Source organism: Myotis nattereri (genome assembly GCF_964212035.1).
Source record: "Myotis nattereri genome assembly, chromosome: 1".
NCBI lineage: Eukaryota > Metazoa > Chordata > Mammalia > Chiroptera > Vespertilionidae > Myotis > Myotis nattereri.
In genome coordinates this window covers 160,618,772-160,641,029 of record NC_138075.1, presented here as the reverse complement: position 1 = coordinate 160,641,029, position 22,258 = coordinate 160,618,772, and the positions used below count along the sequence as shown (strand labels likewise).

At 38.5% G+C, this 22,258-nt stretch overlaps 1 protein-coding gene across 2 annotated transcripts in view; it reads left to right on the top strand.

The window, feature by feature from the left end:
* The window catches only part of NFKB1 (nuclear factor kappa B subunit 1), a gene marked incomplete at its 5' end in the record, with an annotated part of 130,242 nt that overhangs the window by 25,183 nt on the left and 82,801 nt on the right, over window positions 1–22,258 (top strand). The window contains 3 exons of one of the 2 annotated variants that reach the window (XM_081085577.1): window positions 1,314–1,389; window positions 5,882–5,922; window positions 10,104–10,202. In XM_081085577.1, the coding sequence (XP_080941703.1) occupies window positions 1,314–1,389; window positions 5,882–5,922; window positions 10,104–10,202 (216 nt within the window). The remainder of the gene's footprint in view (window positions 1–1,313; window positions 1,390–5,881; window positions 5,923–10,103; window positions 10,203–22,258) is intronic. The other variant, XM_081085578.1, reaches the window with a different exon arrangement.

Sequence of the window (22,258 nt, the reverse complement as noted above, 5' to 3'; positions counted from 1 at the left end):
GATAAGTAATTATTAGTAACTTATTAAGATAGAATATAATTCCATCAAACTGTATTTCACGGTTTTCTCTTGGTGCTGTAGCAAATTACTTCAGATTTAGTAGCTTCCAGCAACACAGAGTTATTCTCTTATCACCTGGAGGTCAGAAGTCTGAAATCAAGGTGCTGGCAGGGCTGCTCTCCTCCCGGAAGCTTTCATTTCCTGGCCTGTGTGGGCTTCGAGAGGCTGCCTGCACTCCTTGGCTTGTGACCCCTTCCATCACGCCAACCTCTTGTTTCCATTGTCACATCTCCTGTTCTTCTCTCTGATATCCTACATCCCTCCATCAGGCCCATCTGGATAATCCAGGGGAACCTCCCCATCTCGGCATGCTGACTTTAGTAACACCTGCAGAATCCCTTTTGCTATATGAGGTAGTACTCACAGGTTCTGGGGATTAGGATGTGGAGGTCTTTGCGGAACCATTATTCAGCTGACCACACCCACTAAATTCCAGGTGTTTTTGCGTTGAGCTAGGTAAATGAAAGTTAAAAAAAAAAAAAAGTGAGGGAACTCAGCGTTCAGTCCTCTGCTCCTTAGAATGTAAGTAATATTGTCCATTTTTTGGTATGATCCAGGGCTGCTCTCTGATTCTTTCAGGGCTTGAAGTTGAATGTCTAGAGTAGGAGCTTGTTTACCATCATAAAAGAAATACAGATTTCTAGGATTATATTCTATTTCTAAGAGAGTATAAGCTTCAAGTCATTCATTCAACAAATATCTTTTACAGTGGTTCTCAACCTTCTGGCCCTTTAAATACAGTTCCTCATGTTGTGACCCAACCATAAAATTATTTTCGTTGCTACTTCATAACTGTAATGTTGCTGCTGTTATGAATCGTAATGTAAATATCTGATATACAGGATGGTCTTAGGCGACCCCTGTGAAAGGGTCATTCAACCGCCAAAGGGGTCGCGACCCACAGGTTGAGAACCGCTGATCTATTAAGTATCCACTGTGTGACAAACATAGGCTGGGCCCCAGTGATATACAAGTTAAGCAAGTTCCCTCTTTGCTCTTTCAGAGCCAGGTTACTCTTTTCAAAATCCTTTGTCGCGTAAACACAGTCCAACCCCATGTAAAGTTTCATGCACATGAGAAATTAGCAAGGTCTCAGGAAGGTATTTTTAAAAGTCTGATTTGAAATATTTTCAGATTTTTATATTTGGCTTTAGTTTTTGTTCTTGTAATTAAGTTGTAGGTCTATTAACTTCAGATGTTTAATACAAGGTTGGGAAAATAATGGTTGAAAATTTAAATTTTCTTTGTTACAGATGTTTCATTTGGAGCCTTTGAATCATACAATATTTAACTCAGAAATATTTCAACCAGAGATGCCAATGCCAACAGGTAAGGAAACTCCTCACCCCCAGTGCCCTTCTTACTTGGCTTTTACTTTTTTAAATTCAGGATTTGCTAGTGATCTCTTTTAGAAATTCAGTGATCTACCTGTAAAGAAAATGGTGATTTATGTTCTAAAAAACTATCTTTTAGCCCTATCCAGTTTGGCTAAGTGGTTAGAACATTGGCCTTCGTACCAAAGGTTCCCAGGTTCAATTCTGGTCAAGGGCACGTACCTCGGTTGTAGGCTTCTCCCTGGCCCAGGCCCTCGTCAGAGCCCGTGCAGGAGGCAACCAATCAATGTGTTTCTCTCACATCGATATTTCTCTCTGCCTTTCCCTCTCTCTTCTGCTCTCTCTAAAAATCAGTGGAAAAGCCCTGACTGGTTTGGCTCAGTGGATAGAGTGTCGGCCTAGGGACTGAAGGGTCCCAGGTTCGATTCCGGTCAAGGGCATGTACCTTGGTTGCGGGCACATCCCCAGTGGGGGTGTGCAGGAGGCAGCTGATCAATGTTTCTCTCTCATCGATGTTTCTAACTCTCTATCCCTCTCCCTTCCTCTCTGTAAAAAGTCAATAAAATATATTTTAAATAAAATAAAATAAAGTAAAAATCAATGGAAAAATATCCTCAGTTGAGGATTTAAAAAACACACACAACCTTTTAATATACTTTATTGAAATATATTTGCACAAAATTCTTTCACCCTCATTACTCATTGTATGACTTACAATTGTTGCTAATATCTGCTAAGACAGCTCAGAAGGAATTTCTTCACTCAATGTAAGGATTTTCCCTTTTAGCCAATCTTACCATCTCTGAGTTATTTTTAACTCCTCTTTGTTTTGTCCCAGACTCTGGCAGTTTCAACTCCTCAGATCTATTACAGAAACATTCATTTGAGTACCTATTGTGTATGCTAGGCACCGGGGGTACAAGTGTACAAAAATCAGCTCAGTAGAAAAAAATCGTCTTTTAAAAAAAGCTTTTAGCTTTACATTCTGCCCAGTTGGATAAAACACATGATAATCATCCTTCCTTCTAACATGACTATGTTAATCATCTCCACACACAAATTGTTTTGATTTATTGATTTATATGTAAGCTCTGTGTGATGGTTCTTTTTATGTGCCCCTCACATCACCAGTGGTACTGTACAGACATTCACAAGCGCAGTGTGAGTCAATGATGGGAGTTGTGTATAAAACAGGGAGTTTTATAATCACCAGAGTGGACCTCTGCTCTTCAATTTACCATGGACTTGCTTAGCCTCATTGGAAGAATTTGTCCAATTTGAATCATTCTCATTTAAACAATAACTATTATTGTTATTCTGGTACTTATTTTTTAGATCAGAATGTTTTTCTACATTTTAATCTCTATTATTTCTGGAACTTCATGGGAGGATATTAATAAATCTGCTTTTCCTTCACCTTCACCATCAGAAGTTGTATTGCGGAGGTCTTTTTCTCTTTACCCCACAAAACACATTTTGTAGGCTCCTGAGCCTAAGATCTCATGAGCTGCTGTCCAATTTGAACTCCAAGTGAGCTTCCTGTGAAGAACAAGTAAATATCTTGGTAGCTTCTGTGTTTCCTGTCAACTTTCAATTCTGGGGATCAGAGCATTTTTCTTAGTATTAATGCTTTATTGAAAACATCAGGAAACATATACCTTTCCATTTAATGCCTACAGATGCCCAACAGTATCCTGAGGCCAGTGCTTTCATGTCTTTATTTCATCAAGTTTTTGGAAGTAGAAATAAGATTACCAAGAGAATTATCTTAGTAAATATTCTGTAGACAGAGCTTCGCATTGTAGAAATTATTTTGCCATAATATTAGAAAAGCTTTTAAAATTATACAAAAAGATTTATTTCCCAGTTATTACCTCATCATTTTTATTGTTATATTTCCTCTCTGTTGCAGTAGCATAGTCAAGTTTTTATAATCCAAGATGTATGCTATTTTATTCACGTTTTAAAGGCAGAAAGATCATAGATACCAATGTTGTAATTTTCACATGGACTATTTTGTCTTATATGTTTCTTGAAATCTAAAATCATAGTAGTTCTATTACTTGTTGAAAGCTATGAGATATAGTACAGCTGTTAAATCTATAAAATTGCCTTTGCTGGTTTACTCAGTGGGTAGAGTGTTGGCCTGCAGACTGAAGGGTCCCGGGTTCGATTCCAGTCAAGGGCACATGCCCAAAGTATTTTTCTTAGTATTAATCCTTTATTGAAAACATCAGGACTTGGTTCTGCCCTTAGAAAACATACTAGTATACCTTTCCTTTGGGCTCGATCCCCAATAGGGGCGTGCAGGAGGCAGCCGATCAGTGATTCTCTCATCATTGATGTTTGTCTGTCTCTCTCCTTCTCCCTTCCTCTCTGAAGTTAATAAAAAATGCATATATATTGAAAATCTATAACATTATGTTGTTTTTTACATTTCTCTATAAAAGTGGGTTTTCACATCATGGGATAGACATGTGACAAAAAAAATTAGCTTTAAAACAAATATATGGGTATCAAATGTAATTTTCTAGTTGATTTAAGTTTTGAGTGTGTTCCCTGAAAGAAAAATTGCCTCATTTCACTAACAAAATTCCCAAACCTTGAAATTTCACATTTTTAAAGGAAATATAATCATTTAGCAAAAATAATAGGAAAACTTCAAGAGCTTTTAGAAGAATTAATAGTGAGAAACTAACATAAAAGAATATAAATAATAATTGAAAACTAAAATGTAATTGAAAAATAAAGTAATTGAAAAATAATAATAATAATAAGTGAGAGACTTGAAGTTTAGCATAAATATGCTCCAACTCCCCTGTATTTTCTGTGGCTTCCCAATGCTGCTCTGTTAGAGACCTCTCTTCCTGATATGTTCATTTAGCATCCTAGCGGGAATGTTTCTATGACTATATCTGTTATACTGGCATACAATTATATGTTAGTAGTGTGAAAATATTTCTATTTTTAATTGGTTTTATTTTCTTATCAAAAATTAAATTCTAACCATGTTTTAGAATCTTAAAATTGCAACTCCTTTTCTAAAAGTAGTTGAAGATGTGCAGAGATGAATTTTATACAGATAAAAGAAATAATTTACATAAATTATACTACATCAGCAGTCATTTCTCATATTTCCTTTTGTGTGGATGTTTTGCTTCAAATTCAGTCATTTTTCAACTGACTTTCTTGTAAATTTCTTGAATAGTAATAGGAAATAATTATACCTTTATTCTCTCTAGTTATCTAGCCTTATTTTGATTCATCATAAAACTAAAAGGATAAAAATAATTTCTCTCTTAATTTAGTTGTTTATTTTTTAGTTCAACCTGAAGGTTTTTCATTCTTCTTAAATGTATTTATCTAAAGTAATAGGACTTGAATTTCTGTCTTATACACAGTGGAGATTGAAATGGACACAAGCATTCTCCTAGTGTATTTTTTTTTTTGTAGTACTGAACTTTTTCATTAACATTCAAACAGATGAGAAACAGCATATGCCTTTATTTATTGAAGAGCTATGGGTTATTATATTGTTGACATAAGACACCCTGGGGAGCTTAGGGACTTTCTCATATTGAACATATTTATATTTATACTGTCAGAGAGTCTGATATTGCTTTGAATTTCCAAAGTCAGATATAATCAGAATATGGATTAAGCTTCTAGTTTTTCTTTATGTTTTTATAATAATTAATTGGTATGCACCTACCATTAATTAAATTATTTTCAGGATTTTACAAAATGCTTGTGCTTTTTTAGAACAAAGTTTATATCAGCATAGTATGCAGAAATTGTATTCAAACATCAAAAGGTATAAATTAATTAGAAAAGTCCATCATATTTGCTAGATCAAATTAAATTTGAGAAAGAGCAGGAACAAGCTAGCTAGTTAGGGAATGAAGCCTTGTTCTTAAGGGATTCGAGTAAGGGAAAGGGACCAGGAAGGTAATGTAAGGAAAAGCAGGCAGCATTAGCTATTATCTGTATATTTCACACATGTAGGTGTCATTTCAGTCTGGTAGTGTCACATGAAGCACGTTCCCTCTGAGGGAAAGAAGTCAGTATCTAATGCTGTGAAGGCAAAAAAAAAAAAAAGTCATAGAGTCCAGGAAGTCATTGCTGCTTTTAATTGGTATTCACGTCATTTTTAAAATGCTTTGTTAATACACAAGACTATGAAGGCTATTCACATACTAATCTTTACCAAACACCAGGCCTTTTGTTAGGTTGTACAATGTACCATCACCATTCAAGAAATGTTTTTTTATTGTGGTTCTCTAAATGTATAAAACTGTTAAAATAATAATAAATTTAATATTCAAATGAGGAAGGTAAATTATATCCTTGTGAAATCATAGCTAAAAATTTTCATTGAAAATTTTATTCTAAAACATAATTTCAGTTTTTTACTTGCTTAATATTTTTATATCAGATTTGAGAAGCCTCACATTCTTTTGGTTTTTGTCTGTTGTTTTTGTTTTTAGCAGATGGCCCATACCTTCAAATATTAGAGCAACCTAAACAGGTAAGAAGATTAAAGGAGTGGGAACTTTCTCTTTAATATTAGATCCATAAGTCTAATATTAATATCTCAAGCACCAAAAAATAGTAACTGAATTTTGTGAAGGAAGTAGCTGATCTAGAAGATCAACAACTTGCCAAATTATGTAACAACTTCATTCGTCCATTTTACATTTCTCTTAGTCATTCTGCAGACCATCTTGAGCCTCAATACGTCGTTCTGTAAAACTTCAGTTAATTATAGATCCTGCTATCTTGCTATCTCCACCAACTTTGCTTACCAGCCACACCTAGGAAAGATAGGCTCTCTCCATTCATACAGAAATAATACATGCATGCAGCTCACATACATGGAATTACATCCATCAGTCATGTCCATCACATGCAGTACTTCTTAGCCTTCCTCCTACTGCTAGTCGCTCCAGCCTTTTCTGCTCTGTATTTAGAACATGTACCCTAAGATATTAAAAGCTCCAGTGGGAGATAAATAGTATTAGAATGGACAGTTGAGTTCTCTTGCTTCTGGTGTTAACTTTAGACTCAGCCTCTTTGGAGTCAAGAGAAGGAGCATTTTATTTTCTCAGGTTCTTCCTCTTTCCACTGGATTCTGTAGGGGATCTCTGGGAATCGAAGTGGCCTCCTCACTCTGCTTCAGACCTGTCGATAATAGTTATTGGAAATTGGGTGGAACCGGTGCTATGAAAGAGGAAGAAAGAGATCCTTTCGTATCTGCCTTTAGATTTTAGTTATTAGGAGATAGAAGTGATGGTATAGTCCTCTACAGATTGAGGATAGTCAGTAAATCTCTGAAATGGATGTGCTTACCAAACTTGTGTGAAACAGTGGGTTTGTATATCTGCTGTCCTGCACTTATATTACCCAATACTTTTCCTAAATGTTTTTAGTAGCTCAACTGAGTGAGTGTAGCACTTCCACTTTGTGTAACATTTAACAAATGCTAACTAGGTCAAGAACTTAGTGCATTTATTGTGGCTACTATAATTGTGGCATTATATATGTATTTGGATTTTGGTCAACATTTAAAGGGCATAAATATCTTAACTATCACCAATAGACTATTGTTATAAGGTTGAACTTAGATAAAAGTTTTTGATATGGGGACTGGAATGCCACATGAGATTTTGGGGCATTGCTCTAGTAGCTTATAGGTGACACAACCGGACTCCACAGTCTGCCAACATTACTTTACTTATGTCCAATTCCATAGTGGTGACTTCTCACAGCAGGTCACCAATTCCCTCAAAGACCCTCCTAGGGGAACTTTATCCCTAAAATTTTGTGAAGGTGTCTGGCCTCCTGGAAAATTTTCTAGTTGGAAGATCTGGGTAATTTGTGACAATGAGAAATCAACTAAAAATTATTTTGTCTGCATACCAAGGCATGTTTTCAAATATCCGTTTTCATAAGGGTAGCGCTACAATGAGAATTTTAAATGCATTTCTTATTAAGGCTCTAACATTTATAAGGAAAAATTGGCATTTATAGTTTACCTTAAGGAAATTATGTATTTCCAAAATTCAAAACATAATTCACTATATGTGGAGATGTAAAAGCTCATCTGAGTAAAACAATGTGTTTATTTACCAAACTGATGTTATTTTGATGTCTGACTCCAGTGAAAGTAAGAAAGTTGTATTCAAGTCAGACTTTCTGACTGGGTAGACGTAGGTTTGCCTTTGAGGTTGATGACTCATTTTTAAGCAAATGGAGATACTGAGATGAATGGCTGTGGATTCGAAAACCTTTAATCTCAGAAACATAGAATCAGAAATGCATCTAGACTATGCATTGAAGACACCCTATCTCCCTTTAAAAAAAAAAAAATTTCTACCCTCAGGTTAAAATTCCTTTAGAACTTTAGATACTCTTATGCAACCATGAGAAATATATTTTTTAACTTAAGCAAGCTATTAAGACACGTTTCTTTACTCATATTCTATTTAATACCACTCCCAATAAAACATAAATGTACACATGCTATATTTTCCCAACTGTCCTAAAGGAATTTCATGATTCAAGATAATGAATTGCTTTATTGCATTTAAAAAAAATAAAAGTTAGAAAAATGTTCTTTTTTCCTTTGAGGTCTTTTTGCCACAGTTCTCCCCAGTTCTGACAGAGATGAGTCATAGCACAGATTACTAATCTTTAAAATATCCAGTTCTGTTGCATATTACTCATTGGTAATTATCTAATACTGTTTAAAAACTGAAGTTGTATTTAGATTGCATAGCAGTCAAGTGAATTTCTGCCTTTATTCTGGAGGCTAACTATTGCATATGCTGATGCTTTTTCATGCTTTTAGAAAGCCCATTTAATTATTAAAAATAAGCAACAGCTTTTGTCTACAAAAGGTATAGGGCTGAATTTGTATTTTTTAGTTTTAATTTTTTGAGAGGCAAAATAGAAGAGCTGCCCCTAAATGACTAACCTCACTTCAAAAGTCTTCTCTAGTATTTAGGTCCCACTTTGACAAGTTGATCACACCTCCAGACCTGTGACTTGAGAAGCTTTCCTTCACTAGAGAACTTACTTCAGGCCCTATTTATCCCCTGAAACATGCTTTAATGCTCATCCTCTTTGCAAATCAGGAAGATCTCAGAGAGTATAAGGACAGAGGGTTCCAGATGCCAGAGATTTAAATTCATTCGGAACCTCTGGACCACTCAGAAACTTTCCCAGGACCCTGCACAAGAAATAATGAAATGTAGTACAGTCTAAGGAGGATGAAAATTTTACATTGACTGATGAGCTCACAGCTGTTAAAACCTTTGTGTTTGCCCAGCCGGTGTGGCTCAGTGGTCAACCGATGAACCAGAAGGTCATGGTTGGATTCCTAGGTGGGGCACATGCCCGGGTTGTGGGCTCAATCCCCAGCCGGGGACCCTAATGAGGCAGCCGATCAATGATTCTCTCCCATCATTGATGTTTCTATCTCTCCCTTCCTCTCTGAAATCAATAAAAATATATTTAAAAACATCAGAGTTGCTATGACTGCAGGGTAGAAGCCCCACCAGGGAGCAGTGGGTGTGCGGAGCTCCTCATGGCCTAGTGATCTAGCACTGTTTAGATGAAGTCAGACCCACAATAAAAATAAATGACCGGTGAGGTTGTCACTGAAAGTATATTAACAAACTCTTTTCACCAAAGGATGAATGTGAAAAATGAAAAACTATCCAGTTAGTGACTGTATAATTATAACAACTATTGCGACCACAAATTGGGTTACATCCTTGTAAAGTTGCATCTTTCAGGAAATACATTGAAAGTTCCCTTAATATTAAGATGATGATAGCCATTCTCCTAATTGCCCTTGTTTTTTTCTTTGGATACAAATTATAGTTGTTAGTTTTGTAAATCATAAAACGTTGGACCTGGGATAGACCTTAAAGGTGGTCTAGTCTAATCTCATTTGTATAGATTATAAACATACAGGACTTAGGGTGTTTCAGCCCACAGTAGTCCATATATTGAAGACTTTAGATAACTCTACATTGATTTACAACAGTTTTCAAGTTCTTTGGCTAATAATATTTAAAGGGACTGGTTTTGGACTCATTCAGGTCAGTTCATATCAAGAGTTGGAGCTTGATAATATCAATAATCATAAAATCAAAGAACTTATCCTCTGAATTATTGAGAGAAACTGGCCAAATGTGGCGCCGAGCATAGGATGTGCCTACAACACTGACGTGCTGTATTTAACAAGGCATTTCTGTGTTCCCTGCTGAGCCAACTGTAACCAGAGTAGATAAAGGAATTCCTTTAAGTAAGAGTCAAAGAAGCGTAACTTGGAGTGCAATATGGCCAAGTTCAGAGCTTGGCGGCAGCAATTTGAGACGGAGCAGCTCTGGTTCAAACAAGCTGAAGCACGTCCAGGCTAACTCTTCAGCAGCTCACTCCCCACCTGTGCGGAGCAGGAGAGTTCTACGGGGTCAGGGGCCTCACTTTGAAGCCACCAGGACACAAATACCAATTAACCTCAGTGTCCATAGCGAGATGATGGGGAAAGTGGTTTTCATTTACATAATCCTCTCTCGCACATTTCTTGTTTTTTCTCTCCCATCTAATACACAGAGGAATTAAAAATTTGTATATAATTTTGTCCTAGTACTTTTTAATAAGCATTTCTCAAACGTGTTGGCTCTATGCTCACCTTTGCAGAGAGGATTTCGTTTCCGTTATGTCTGTGAAGGCCCGTCCCATGGCGGACTCCCTGGTGCATCTAGTGAAAAGAACAAGAAGTCCTACCCTCAGGTCAAAGTAAGTTCATGATGACTTCCTATGTGGATTTTGGAAGATTTGATTTCCTAGCAGTGCAAGTGATGAACTGCTTTACATGACTATAATTTGCTTTTACCCCGAAGCTGAAATATTCACATGATCATTATAATTTTCTAATAGAAATGTGTCTCTTAGCAATAGAAGTGACAGATTTTGAAACCTCATTATTATTTCCATTCAGTAGAAATTATTTCAAACTTAGCTAACCAACTTTTACTATTTCTTCCTCACTTTAAAGGGTTTTTTAATTGTATACCTCTTGATACATTAAGAAATCTTTCAAACAAGTGCTTGATTTCAGCTTTTTAGAGATTTAGTGAAAACTGAAACAGATGACTGAGTGTATGACTGTATAACATAGTACTTAAGATCATGAATTCAGGTCCAGACTGTTACTATCTGCATGGCTTTGACTAGGTTATCCATTTCTAAACTTCAGTACCCTAATATGTGAAATGCAGAAATATTGATGGTATATACTTCATAGAGTCTCTTAGAGATTAAACAAGAGCCCGGAAGTACCACAGGGTCTCTGCTTGAGCAAATGTACATCACACGTGGAGGTCCCTGGAAGGTTCCGCTTGATGATGTGCCTGTGGTGTGCTTGGTCGAGCCCTTTACACACCTTCAGGTTCTTTTTCTATTTGTTAATTTAAGAAGAATATCTTTGTTTAAGTTAATTTGAGATTTTTTATTTTCATAAATGGTGCCATATTTCATTGACTGATTGATAATAGTTTTGCAGATAAGCCCGCCAACAATTGCAATTTCATTGTTTATAAAAGTTTGTATTGTTCAGTACTTCAAGGCTTCAGCAAAAGGTTACCAACTTAGTTCTCACTAACGTATGTGCACCCCTTCGGATATGACTTACTTTTGGCCTCAGTTTTTGTGTTTGTTTGTTCTTGTGAATAAGTGAAGGACAACAGGACAGGCCCTCAGGAAAATCAAGATGTCAAGGAAATTTGTCTTTGGTTGCCAGGTTTGCATCTTGTTTCCTCTCTCTCCTCTTCCCCACTTTTAGCCCAGATCTTTCTAATTTCTTACCCCTGTTCTGAAACAAAACACAGAATACTGTGATGTCATTCTTTACCTTTTGAATGAAACCCACCCATATTATCGAGTGTGGATTCTATCAATCACATTTGCATTTTAAGTCTCCTAGCTCTCCTGTGGAATGAAAGATGTTTTTCTTTTTCAGGGTCAGAGCAGGGTAAATATGATGTGTTTAGCTCGCAGATGATAGTCTTATGGTCACAGTCCTTGGGAATCTAGACGAGGAAAGAGGAGCAGCAGTTAAACAAGAGAATTAGCATTTATTAAGCACCAAAGATTTGCCAAGTGCTTTGCATATATTACCTCTTCTAATCCTCATAACAATCCTGGTAAGTTAAAAGTGTAATGCTTATGAGGAAGTTGAGGCTCCGAGAGAATAATTAACTTGCCTTTCTCACAAGACTGTGGCTCTTTATCCTACAGCTGACTATTGCTCATTGAACTTGCACATGGAATGTGCGCATTTGGGTTGCTGGGGGCAGGGACCAAGGGGGCAGGACGTGGCAGGACAATGGTGAAATAGGGGCAGAGAATTATAACTCTGGAAAAAAGGGAAAGAGAGGTTCAGGGGGCCTCAGATATTAGGGAATCAGATCAAGCACTTTTGTCAACATATGTATCTGTGTGCCATATATATATATATATATATATATATATATATATATATATATGTTTATGTGTGTACATATATGTTTATGTGTGTACTTGTGATAAGATAATTGAAAAATACATGTTATTAGCATTGACAACGATTATAATTACTGAAGAATTAACATTAAGAAAAACAACTGGGAGTTTTTTCTGGCCTGGCTCTGTACAAAAATGTAAATTGTGGTATTTTCATGAACGATTTACTTCTATTGCTCTGGTCTTTTGTGGCTGAGTAGCCATTCTTGATACTAACAAGCACATCGCATTCATTAACTTTGCTGTAAATGTGTTATCGAATTAAAAACTTTATGCATCCATTTATGCTCAGTCTTCATACAGCCTTCTCACATAGTGGTTACTGCAAAGTAATTAGAAATGAAACAGCCCAATGGTCCTTAGAGGTTCTTGTCAAATTATAGTTTTCTGTATCAACGAGTTTAATACTTAGTGGGAGATATAGGTATATAAACAACTGATACTAAAGGAAGTCAAAATACACATGTGTAAATTGGTCATTATTAAACTTCAGCTGTGGCTTTATTATTCCTGCTACCCATTTATTTCTTATTCACTAACTCCACATATATGTATTAAGCATTAAAGCATTTAATCCAGTTGTAAGAAAAGGAAGAACAGTGTAGAGATCTGTTACAAGCTGGTATTGTTCTTCTAGCCTATTCTTATCCACTGAGAGTTTAAATGACTCTGTTGTTTGTAACAGTTAAAGGAAGTAATTTTATTTATCTTAGAAGCTCTTGAGCAGAAGGATGGGGAGGAGGAAGAGAAAGCGACAACCATGAGATATTTTTCCCAGAGCTCTTCTCCCAATATCACTTTCAATAGTCTTTTCATAATGAATAGATGAGGGTGACCTTTCAGTTTACAGGGAGATTTTAAATCCCTTTAAAAATTTGGCAGAGGAAAGACTCGCTCTCATTGTATGTCTCCTATCAGGAGGACCTTTACAACTGTACCTGTGTTCTGCAGTAGGTAACCAGGCACCCACTCTATGTGAGGCTGTGAGGGAAGCCGTGGACAGACCCAGCTAGATCAGGGGTTCTCAGACTCAGCTCTGTTGACATTTTGAGCCAGAAAACTCTGTTGTAACAGATTGCCAGTACCTTATAGGATGTTCAGCAGCATCCCTGGCTTCTACCTCCTAGATGCCAATAACATCCCTACCGCTGTGACAACCAAAAGTGTCTCCAGACATTGCCAGGTGTCCCCTGGGAGGCAAAATCCCCCTGCTTATAAACCACCCATCCAGAAGCAGTGTCCAGTCAGCCTTAACCTTGTCCTGTTCATGCCTTTCTACTCGAAAGCTGTTGTCATAGGTTCCAGGGGATTGCCTATGTATATTATTTTGCATATGTACTTTTCCTGGTTAATGGTAGACACTTATTTTCAAGCTGATGATCATGGTGACTATAATTTCTTCTAGAACCTTGGAACTAGGGTAGTTGTATATTAAGGAGAACGATAGAAAAGAGAAGAAGACATATCTTAAATATTCCATATTCTATGATAACTGCATATCTAAAAGTTAGCATAGGAGTTCTGTTGGCTCTGGGCATAAACTGTTACAGAAGAGAAAGTGAAAGTGGAGAGGGGTTCAGTCAAGGCTGTGACCCGGCAGAGCCCTGTGAGCGCAGTGGGAGCATCTATGGACTGGTCCTCACCCAGCCTCCGTGGGGGAGGTGTAAGGGAAAGTGCCTCACTTACACCCCAGAATCCATTGCACAGGGACTTCAAAGGGGGGGGCATTTACATTTACTGGGGGAAATATTTCTGAGATTTACATACACTACTTATTTAATAAAGTACGTTTGTCAGGCTTAACTGTAAAATGTTACGGGCCCTACCTTTTCCTCACCTACATACTAGTACAGCCTCTTTCTCTTTTCTCCACTCTAGCCTCCCTCCCTCCTCCCATCATGCCCCTGTGAGATCACACCACTCCCTTGAGAGGCCCTGAGAGGCAGGTGGCTCAGCGTGTGCTCAGTCACATGCAGGCAGCAGCAAAGGGTCAGGGCCACCTGAAAGCTGTTGGGGCTGCCTGAGGTCTGGGGGTGCAGACCCGTAACTGTGCTTTACGGACCATGTACATATATAACCTGCTTGGCTTAGCCTTTTGCTGATTGTCCAAATATACCTCAGGTTAAGTCATTCTAAAACTGACTCTAGGAGGCTGCACCGACCCTCCTTTTTCTACTGAATTTTGTTTCAGGTTTGAAACCCTGTTTCCGAAAAACTCGGTGTAGGGTAGGGTTAGGCACTCTCTTACTATGTCGAGATTATTTCTGGAGCTCAGGCTACCGCACCACCTGGTGCTCTGCATGTTTATTTCATGTCACAGAACCCCGATTAGCTTTCTAGAGTTTTGCTGTGTAAGTCGTCACATTCTCTTTTAACAACTGTTTTAATTATCAAGGATTTCAAGCATATAGATCACTTAAAAACTTCATTTACACCAGGTATCACCATCTCAATTTAATACATATTTTTTTATTTTTAATTTATTTAATTTTATTTATTGATTTTTTTAAAACACATTTCTATTTCTTGTAGTATAGGTATAAGTATATGTAAAGGTATATGTTCCACACCCACAGATTCAAATAACCACATGTCAAAAACGTTTTCCCAAACAAGAAATGTTACATTGTTGCTCTTGTGTACTATGGATTTAGGCCTATAATGGCTGCCTCTGTCCTAAACATTACAGTACACAGATTTTTTTTCTTGTCGTTATTCCCTAAATGCTGGGGTCCAACCCCAACAGGTCCAGGGGTCCCCAAAGGTGTGGACGGAGTCGGCGAAGAAGGAATGACACAGAGACAGCGTTCAGTTGATCAGCAGCCTAGCCAGGATCTCTAGCCAAGTTCTGGTCAGGATCTCCAGCCAGGTTCTGTGTCCATGTTCCCTCGCTAGGTTCTCCAGCCAGGTTCTGTCCAGGTTCTCCAGCCAGGTTCAGTCACCAGGTTCTAGTCAGGTTCTCTTGCCATGTTCTATCCAGGTTCTGTAGCCAGGTTCTATCTCTAGGTTCTTCAGCCAGGTTCTGTCTAGTTTCTCCAATCAAGTTCTGTAGCCAGGTTCTGTCCAGGATCTTTTGCCATGTTCTCTCCAGCGAAGTTCTTCTGTCTCTAGGTTCTGTCAATACATATTAACATTTTACCATATTTACTTCTGAGCTCTCTCCCACTTTCTAAAATAAAACATAGTTACAGCTAAAGCCCTACCCATTCGTCACTTTTTCCTTCTTCAGAGGTAGACTTCTATTCTGAGTTTTCATTCTCTGAAATGTTTTCGCTGGCTTTGTCCTTTTCCAGGGCAAATAAGAGTTAAAACTGGGCTTCATTGAAGACTGGTGTTCACTTTGATCCTATTAATTCCTCTTTACCCATCTAGATAAACCTTTTTCATTCACAATGTGCGGTGTATTCTGACTTTTACAGCAAATAATAATAATAGCGAAAAAAATCTAAAGTAAATATGCAGTCTCTTATGTCTTGCTTTTCTTTTTTTAAAAAAAATAAAAGCTTCCTGTTGTTAAACATTTAATAATCTATGATGCTGTCCTATAAAGCGTCCCTTTAAAGTTTCCTCAGTTCTAATTTCATCGGGAGCTCCTAATGGCAGAGGCTGGCAGAAAAGCACAGGCACCTTCCTTGAGGCCGAGCTTGTCCCTGCCTGTCTTTGACTCAACAAGGAGTGCCAGGGAAGGCTCATTTCCCTCTTTTTCCCGAAAGTTATGCATGAAATTTTTATTAATCAAACAAACTGCCTTCCTCTTCACAGAGGTGGACAGGTGCCAACAGGAGCAGCCCCACAGGGCTTCAGAAACCCTCCCTGCTTCTCTTCCAGAAAGCACCCATTCGCAGCGGGGGTGGCATCCTCTAGTGGGGCTCACCCTGTGCCAAGCAGAAATCAGTACCAGGAGCCTTGACTCTAAAATACAAATAGCTTGCCCGTGGTATCCTTATTTTCTCTTTAGTGATCAATATCAAATGCATGGACTACAACTAGAAACATAGCTGATGTAAGTGTGACTATTTTTAATCAAATGTTTTCTGAAAGCTGATTGTCACTATGTTTTCTTTCCTGAGTGTTTTAGGTTGAACAGGAGGCATATGGTGAAATGTTTAGGTCAACAGCAGCTGTTTTGTTGTCCTTCCCCACCCTCCTGCCAAAATTAATTATTTTCAAATCAATTATTAGTGCCTTTCACTTAAAAATCCTAAATGCTAAGGTTCTGTCGAGGTCAAATAAAGACTGGCTGATTTGCTGTGGCATTTAAGGATATCACATATCCTTGCATAACCTTCCTTTCCTTTGTATAGACTTGCCTGGTTTGGGAGGTTTGCCATTTTAAGGACCTAGTTATAATACCAATTTCAAATAAAGTAATCTGATTCAATTACTGAAAACAACAGGGAAGATGACCAATAATCAATTAGGCAAGCATATAGAACCTGGTCCATAGCATTTACTAAAATTTCCACCAATACTCCCAAGCTGTTCACTATTTCCATATGTTAATAATGGAAAATCACTGTATTCTCTATGGACAGAGCCCTGTGTTATATATATTGAAGAGAAGGGCTTTGTAATCTAGATCCCTTTGAGTGGTTTCAGAAGGATTTTGGATTTCTGAATTTATATGCAGTATTTTATATATGTGTGTATACAGTTTTCTGGGGAGATAAGTATGTCCTTTTATCAGAATTTCAAAGGGAAGGATTCAAAAACAGCTAAAAACCAGTGCCATAGAGTACATGTTACTTTAGCTTTTTGACAGCAGCTAGTTAAAAAACTAATCCTATATAATAAAAGCCTAATATGCAAATTGTCTCCTCGGCCAGGGTTTCGACCGGGTGTTCAACCAGGAGGCGGGGCCGGCCAACCGTCCTCGTCCCCTCCCTGCTGGCCAGCCCCATCCCAGCCGGTGGTGGCAGCAGGCGGCCGGGGGAAGGGAGGCCCTGGTGGGCCACCAGCAGCCGCAAGGGACCTTATCTGTATATGAGTTTCGTGCACTGGGCCTCTAGTCTATATATAAATGTCTTTTTATTTTTAATTTTGGTATTTTTTAATCTTATATTTATAGTTTTGCATTCTTTACCCATTTTAAGCAAGTTGAAATACTTCAGGTTGCTTAAGGCAAAGCCCAACCAAGCCTCCCCTCACTTCAGGTGTAGGGTAGAAATGAGGGGAGACTTGCTATCCACAGCCAATAAAGGTGAATGGGCTTCCCGCTTTTTCTCTCCTGCTCTTCCATAGATTCAGCATGGAGTTATCCAATAATGGTTGAAGCCAAAGGACAGAAAACAATTCACTAAAGGATAGATATTTACTGAGCACTGTGTCAGTTCCTGCTCTAACAAAATATTACCTTGTAGAATGTTTTTTAAAATAGCCCTCTAAATCCTAAATTCACTGTATGCATTCATAGTCTCCATTATAAACTAGAGGAAGCTACTTGCTGGAGGAAACCTCTAGCACAGATCATAGCTGTAAAAACTTAGCCCATAGAAGTGATTAGAACCATAGGCTCCTGGAATTTACAAATTGTTTGAATTTTAGTTTAATTTTTGTCGGTCCTGGCTTGGGGACCTTCTTCTGTTGACCATTCCCATTTTTCTCCCTTAAATGCATGATTGTTCCTAGGACCATTGTTCATGCTGAAGCAAATCTCTGATGGCTTCTTCTAACCCCAGTGGTCCCAGAAAAGGCTGCATACCATCTCCTCATTCTGAACATTCAGGAATTCGGGTCTCATTAGCTCACATACTGATTATTCTTCTTGTTAAGGTAAAACTGTAACCCAAGTTCTACAGCCCCAAGTGTGTAATCCCTCCTCCTTCACAGAGAAACATTTCCAACCTGTCAGCAGGGGTAGAGGTGAGGCTGTAAACTACCCTGCAGCCGCAGTCTCCTCTCCTGACACGCCAGGGGGATGCCAGATCAGAATCCTCTAGCCTACATTTACCTCTCTGGGTCTCAGGAGGGTGGACTGGAAGTGTGTGCAGAGTTTCACAGACATGCCTCTCACCTTAGGTCCTTATCTACCCAACAGAATGTTTACAAGGATAGGTTGCTGTGCTTGCTTACATCTCATTTAATCGTGACAATAGCCCATTGAGGTAGGTTCTATGGTCCTCATTGGAAAAACGAGGAAATGGAAGCCTAGTGAATAAAAAAGCTTACCCTGGATCTCACAGCCTTTCAGAGAGGGAGCCCAGGATTTCAGTTCAAGCAGTGTGACTTAAGATTCCACACTCTTAACCATGAATTATCATAATGTTAAGGGTCCATTTCTACTCATGGAGGTCCTTTAAACCTGCATTTCTTGGTCATGGGCGTGCATCAGAATCACCAAGAATATTCTAACCACAGAGATGCCTGGGACCCACCCCACGCATGCTGTATCACAATGAGTCGTTTAGCCAATCTGGGATTATATGATAATTTCTAAGGATTCATTTCTTATAATGACAAGGTACAACAACAGATGAAGGACTAGGTAAGCCATAGTATAATCAGGAATAGAATATTATGCCACAGTTTTAAAAAATAATTATGAAGGCTCTGTACAACATGGGAAACTGCTTATGACCTAATGCTGAGGGGCAGGAGGTGGGGGAAGCAAGATTCCCCAAATTGCAATCATAATCACTGAAAGGATTTAACCCAGTGAAAAAGTTAAAACCAAGATTACAGACAGTGGAAGAAAGAATTATCAAAATGAAAAGTAAGTCTGAAGTCATGTGCAATGCAGCACAGAGAGATGGAAAATTTGAAAGGAAGGGTGCGATGCAGGGCACAGGAGAGAGCAACCAGTGTCTGATTCAAGGGCTGGAAGGAAGTAATATTGCTGCAGTTGCTGGTCCTACACTTAGAGGTTCTAGGTGTGGGGTGAGGTTCAGGGGGCTCGTGGACCACACTTTTAGGTTTTAAAGCATTAGCTCTGACATCAGTTAATCAGGGCTGGGCATGATGTTGATTCCTAGTTCTGTGCCTTACCAGGGGTGTTATTTCACCTGGCCAAGCCTCAGTTTCTGCATATGAAAAGTTGAGATAAATACTACATACTTCATAGGCTATATGTAAAAATTGAGCTGTTCAATGCTTGGCACCTAATAAGTACTTAAAAATGATAGTTGCTTCTATTTTTATATGGCCGCATACATTATTTTGAGTATTGAATGGCAACTTTGCTGGTTGGTTTATGAAACATGGATCTACACAGAAGCTTCACCAGTTCCCTTTTATTTCCAGCACAACCTCTCTACTCAGTTTTGCTTCCACTCTGTTTATACCATGTCCTTCTTTTCTCTGGGGTTGTTAATTACTAAGGTGGGAGATTGAATCCAGATGCTGTGCCAGAAGCTGACTTTTAGATGTAATACATGATTTCTTATGAAAATCTTATAGGTAGCAGGAGTCCAGAAAGGAATTTATTAAATGACTAGAGGCCTGGTACACGAATTCATACACTGGTGGGGTCCAGCTGGCCAGCCCGATGGGTGCCATCAGGGGTGGGACAGCTGGGGCGAGGGGCCACAGGCGGTTTGCCAACCGGCCCCACTCCCAACTGGCGTGGGGGGACCTGCTTAGGAGCGGGGCTAGCCAGTGGGAGGGGCCAAGGGTGTTCTGGTCATTCTGCCACTCAGTCAATTTGCATATTACCCTTTTACTATATAGGATTGTTAGGCTCCTTAACTGTTTTCTCTTAGCCACTGTACATACACAAATTTGCAGGAGTATTGCATTAGTTTCCTAAGGCTGCCATAACAATTTACCACAAACTGGGTGTTTTAAAGCAACAGAAACTTAAGCTTTCACAATCCTAGAGGCTAGAAGTTCAAAATCAAGTTGTCAGCAAGGCCATGCTTTTCTGATGGTTTGGGAAGAATCCTTCCTTGCCGGTTCCTAGCTTCTAGTGGTGCCGATGCTCCATGGCATTGCTTGGCTTCATCACTCCAATTTCTGCTTGTCTGCCCATGGCTGATGTCTTTCTATCACTCTGTCTGAATCTCACTCTCCTCTCTCTTATAGAGATCCCAATCATTGCATTTAGGTCCCACCATAATCCAGTTGACCTCATCTTAATTATATCTGCAGAGACCCTGTTTTCAAATAAGGTCACATTCTGAGGTTCTGGGTGGACATGAATTTGGAAGGGGGGACACTAGTCAACCCATTACAAGTATATTATAGCATTAAGCTTAAAAACCAGTGGTCCTGAAAGTATAAGATAATAACCACTTTAGCCCATGGTGCACTGGGAAAGACATTTACATGTACCCACAATGTTCCCTTATATATCATTATTATATATTTAGGGAGCAGTAGAAAAATCAAATTGGAAAAGTTTTCCAGTATTCTTAATAATTTATTTAAGAAAGTAATTTCTATTTTATTCTCCATTGAGTAGATGATGGGCCTTAAATACTGTGGTGTGCTAGTAAATCTTTAATAACTGGTTCTCTAGGAAACAAAATAAGCCCTGATTTGTAGCATTTGTCTATTTCCTTGATGTAAATATCCCCACCATGGCCAATTTCAAGTTATCAGCATGAAGTCAACTGGCTTGCAAAATTTCTAAAAATTTAACATTCAACTTTTGTGAGCAGGTCAAGCCAACTCTAGCATACCACTGCAAGAGTTCCTAAGGAAAACAGATATGAGATCACAGCCTAGATATTAACCCAATGAGCAATAGTCAGATCAAGAAAAGATAATAAATTGCTTCATATAAGGTTCTTTATTTGTGTGTTATATAATACCAGGGACTTTGCAGGGTCTGAGTAAACCCAATAAATTGCTAAAGTGGAGACATATGTGACATAGTAGATAAATGAGCTGTGGTTTAGTGAGCAAAATATCATACTTGAAAGCAAGCTAGATCTTACTCAAGATTATGCCTTTACAGATGGGGTGATCTTCAACAAGTCACTTAATCTCTTCCAACTTTCTTTTCCTCATTTATAAAATGAAAATAAAAATACCTACCTCACAGGAATAGCATTAGGATTAAGTGAAGGAATTGACATCAAAGCACCTAACGCCATCCCTGGCACGTCAATAGCATTAAATGTTTATCCCGGACACGTTTATATTTTTAATTTAAAAAATCTTGAAAAATGCCTATAAAATGATGGTTAGCTCCATGAAGGCAGGGATGATTCTTTTTCTATTGTTGTTTACTGTTGTATCTCCAGTACCGGAATAATGTCTAGGTAATATATATATATATAATATTACCTATAGTAGATGCTGGAACCATCTTCCCAGAAGAAGCACTAATCAGATATGGCTAAAGAAGAGACAGATGACATGATATAATAATGAAGGTTGTTAATTGAAAACACTAAGGGTCTTTAAGCAGCCGTCAAGGCTCCTCCAACTACTTCCCATCTTGTTTGTCCCATCTCACTAACCTTCCTTTCCTTCTCCTCCCCTGCCTCGCCACCTTTGTCCTAGTCCCAATGAGTTAGAACACTAGAACTTAAACCTTAAACATGCTAGGAAACTTTTCTGAGTTTAAATGGGCTTTTTCTACCTCAGTTTCTCTATCCATTGGAATCTTTCCATGGCAAGTAAGAGAAAAAAAGAAGTAAAACTAAGCAATCATTGAAATGTATTTTTTAAAAAAGCTGAAAAGTCCAAAGGAAGAGCTAGCTAGCATCAGACTTCGCTGGATTCAGAGATGGCACTAGACCATGCAGCTTCTCTCTACCTCTCAGCCCTGACTTCTGTGGTGGAGGCTCCCATCTTCAGCTCCAGAGGTGGCACAGCAGCTTGTTAGAGAACCAAGTCCTGCAGCAGAGAGCCTGTGTTCCTATATACAAAGGCTTCAGAGGTGCCAGGATCGAGGCTTCTAGGTCCTCGTTGGTCTGCGTTGTTTCCTGGTCCACCCCTGGAGGTGCCACTGGGGACAGGGACTGTGCGACAGAGTGATTGTGTAACAGCCATTTCCTGGCTACACCCCTGGATCTGGCAGTGGATAAGCTGCACTACAAACATGTGGACTGAATGAAGGGTGGGTAGATACCCAAACAAAAAAACATGAGTACTGGTAAAATTAGAAATTTCAGAATAACAAACATCAATTAATTCCTCTGCCAATGAACAGAGAAGACTCCTAAACCCCCTTCATTACTGAAGTTGTATAACCCTGTGTACTCCCTCTTTACACCAGACTTGGACAATGTCTATGTGACATTCCCATTGTTTTATGTTTTTTAAAATAAGAACTAGTTCCTTATGTGTTTAAAAGTATCAGATCCATTTAATAAACGTTCAAGTAATACAAAGACATGTATAAG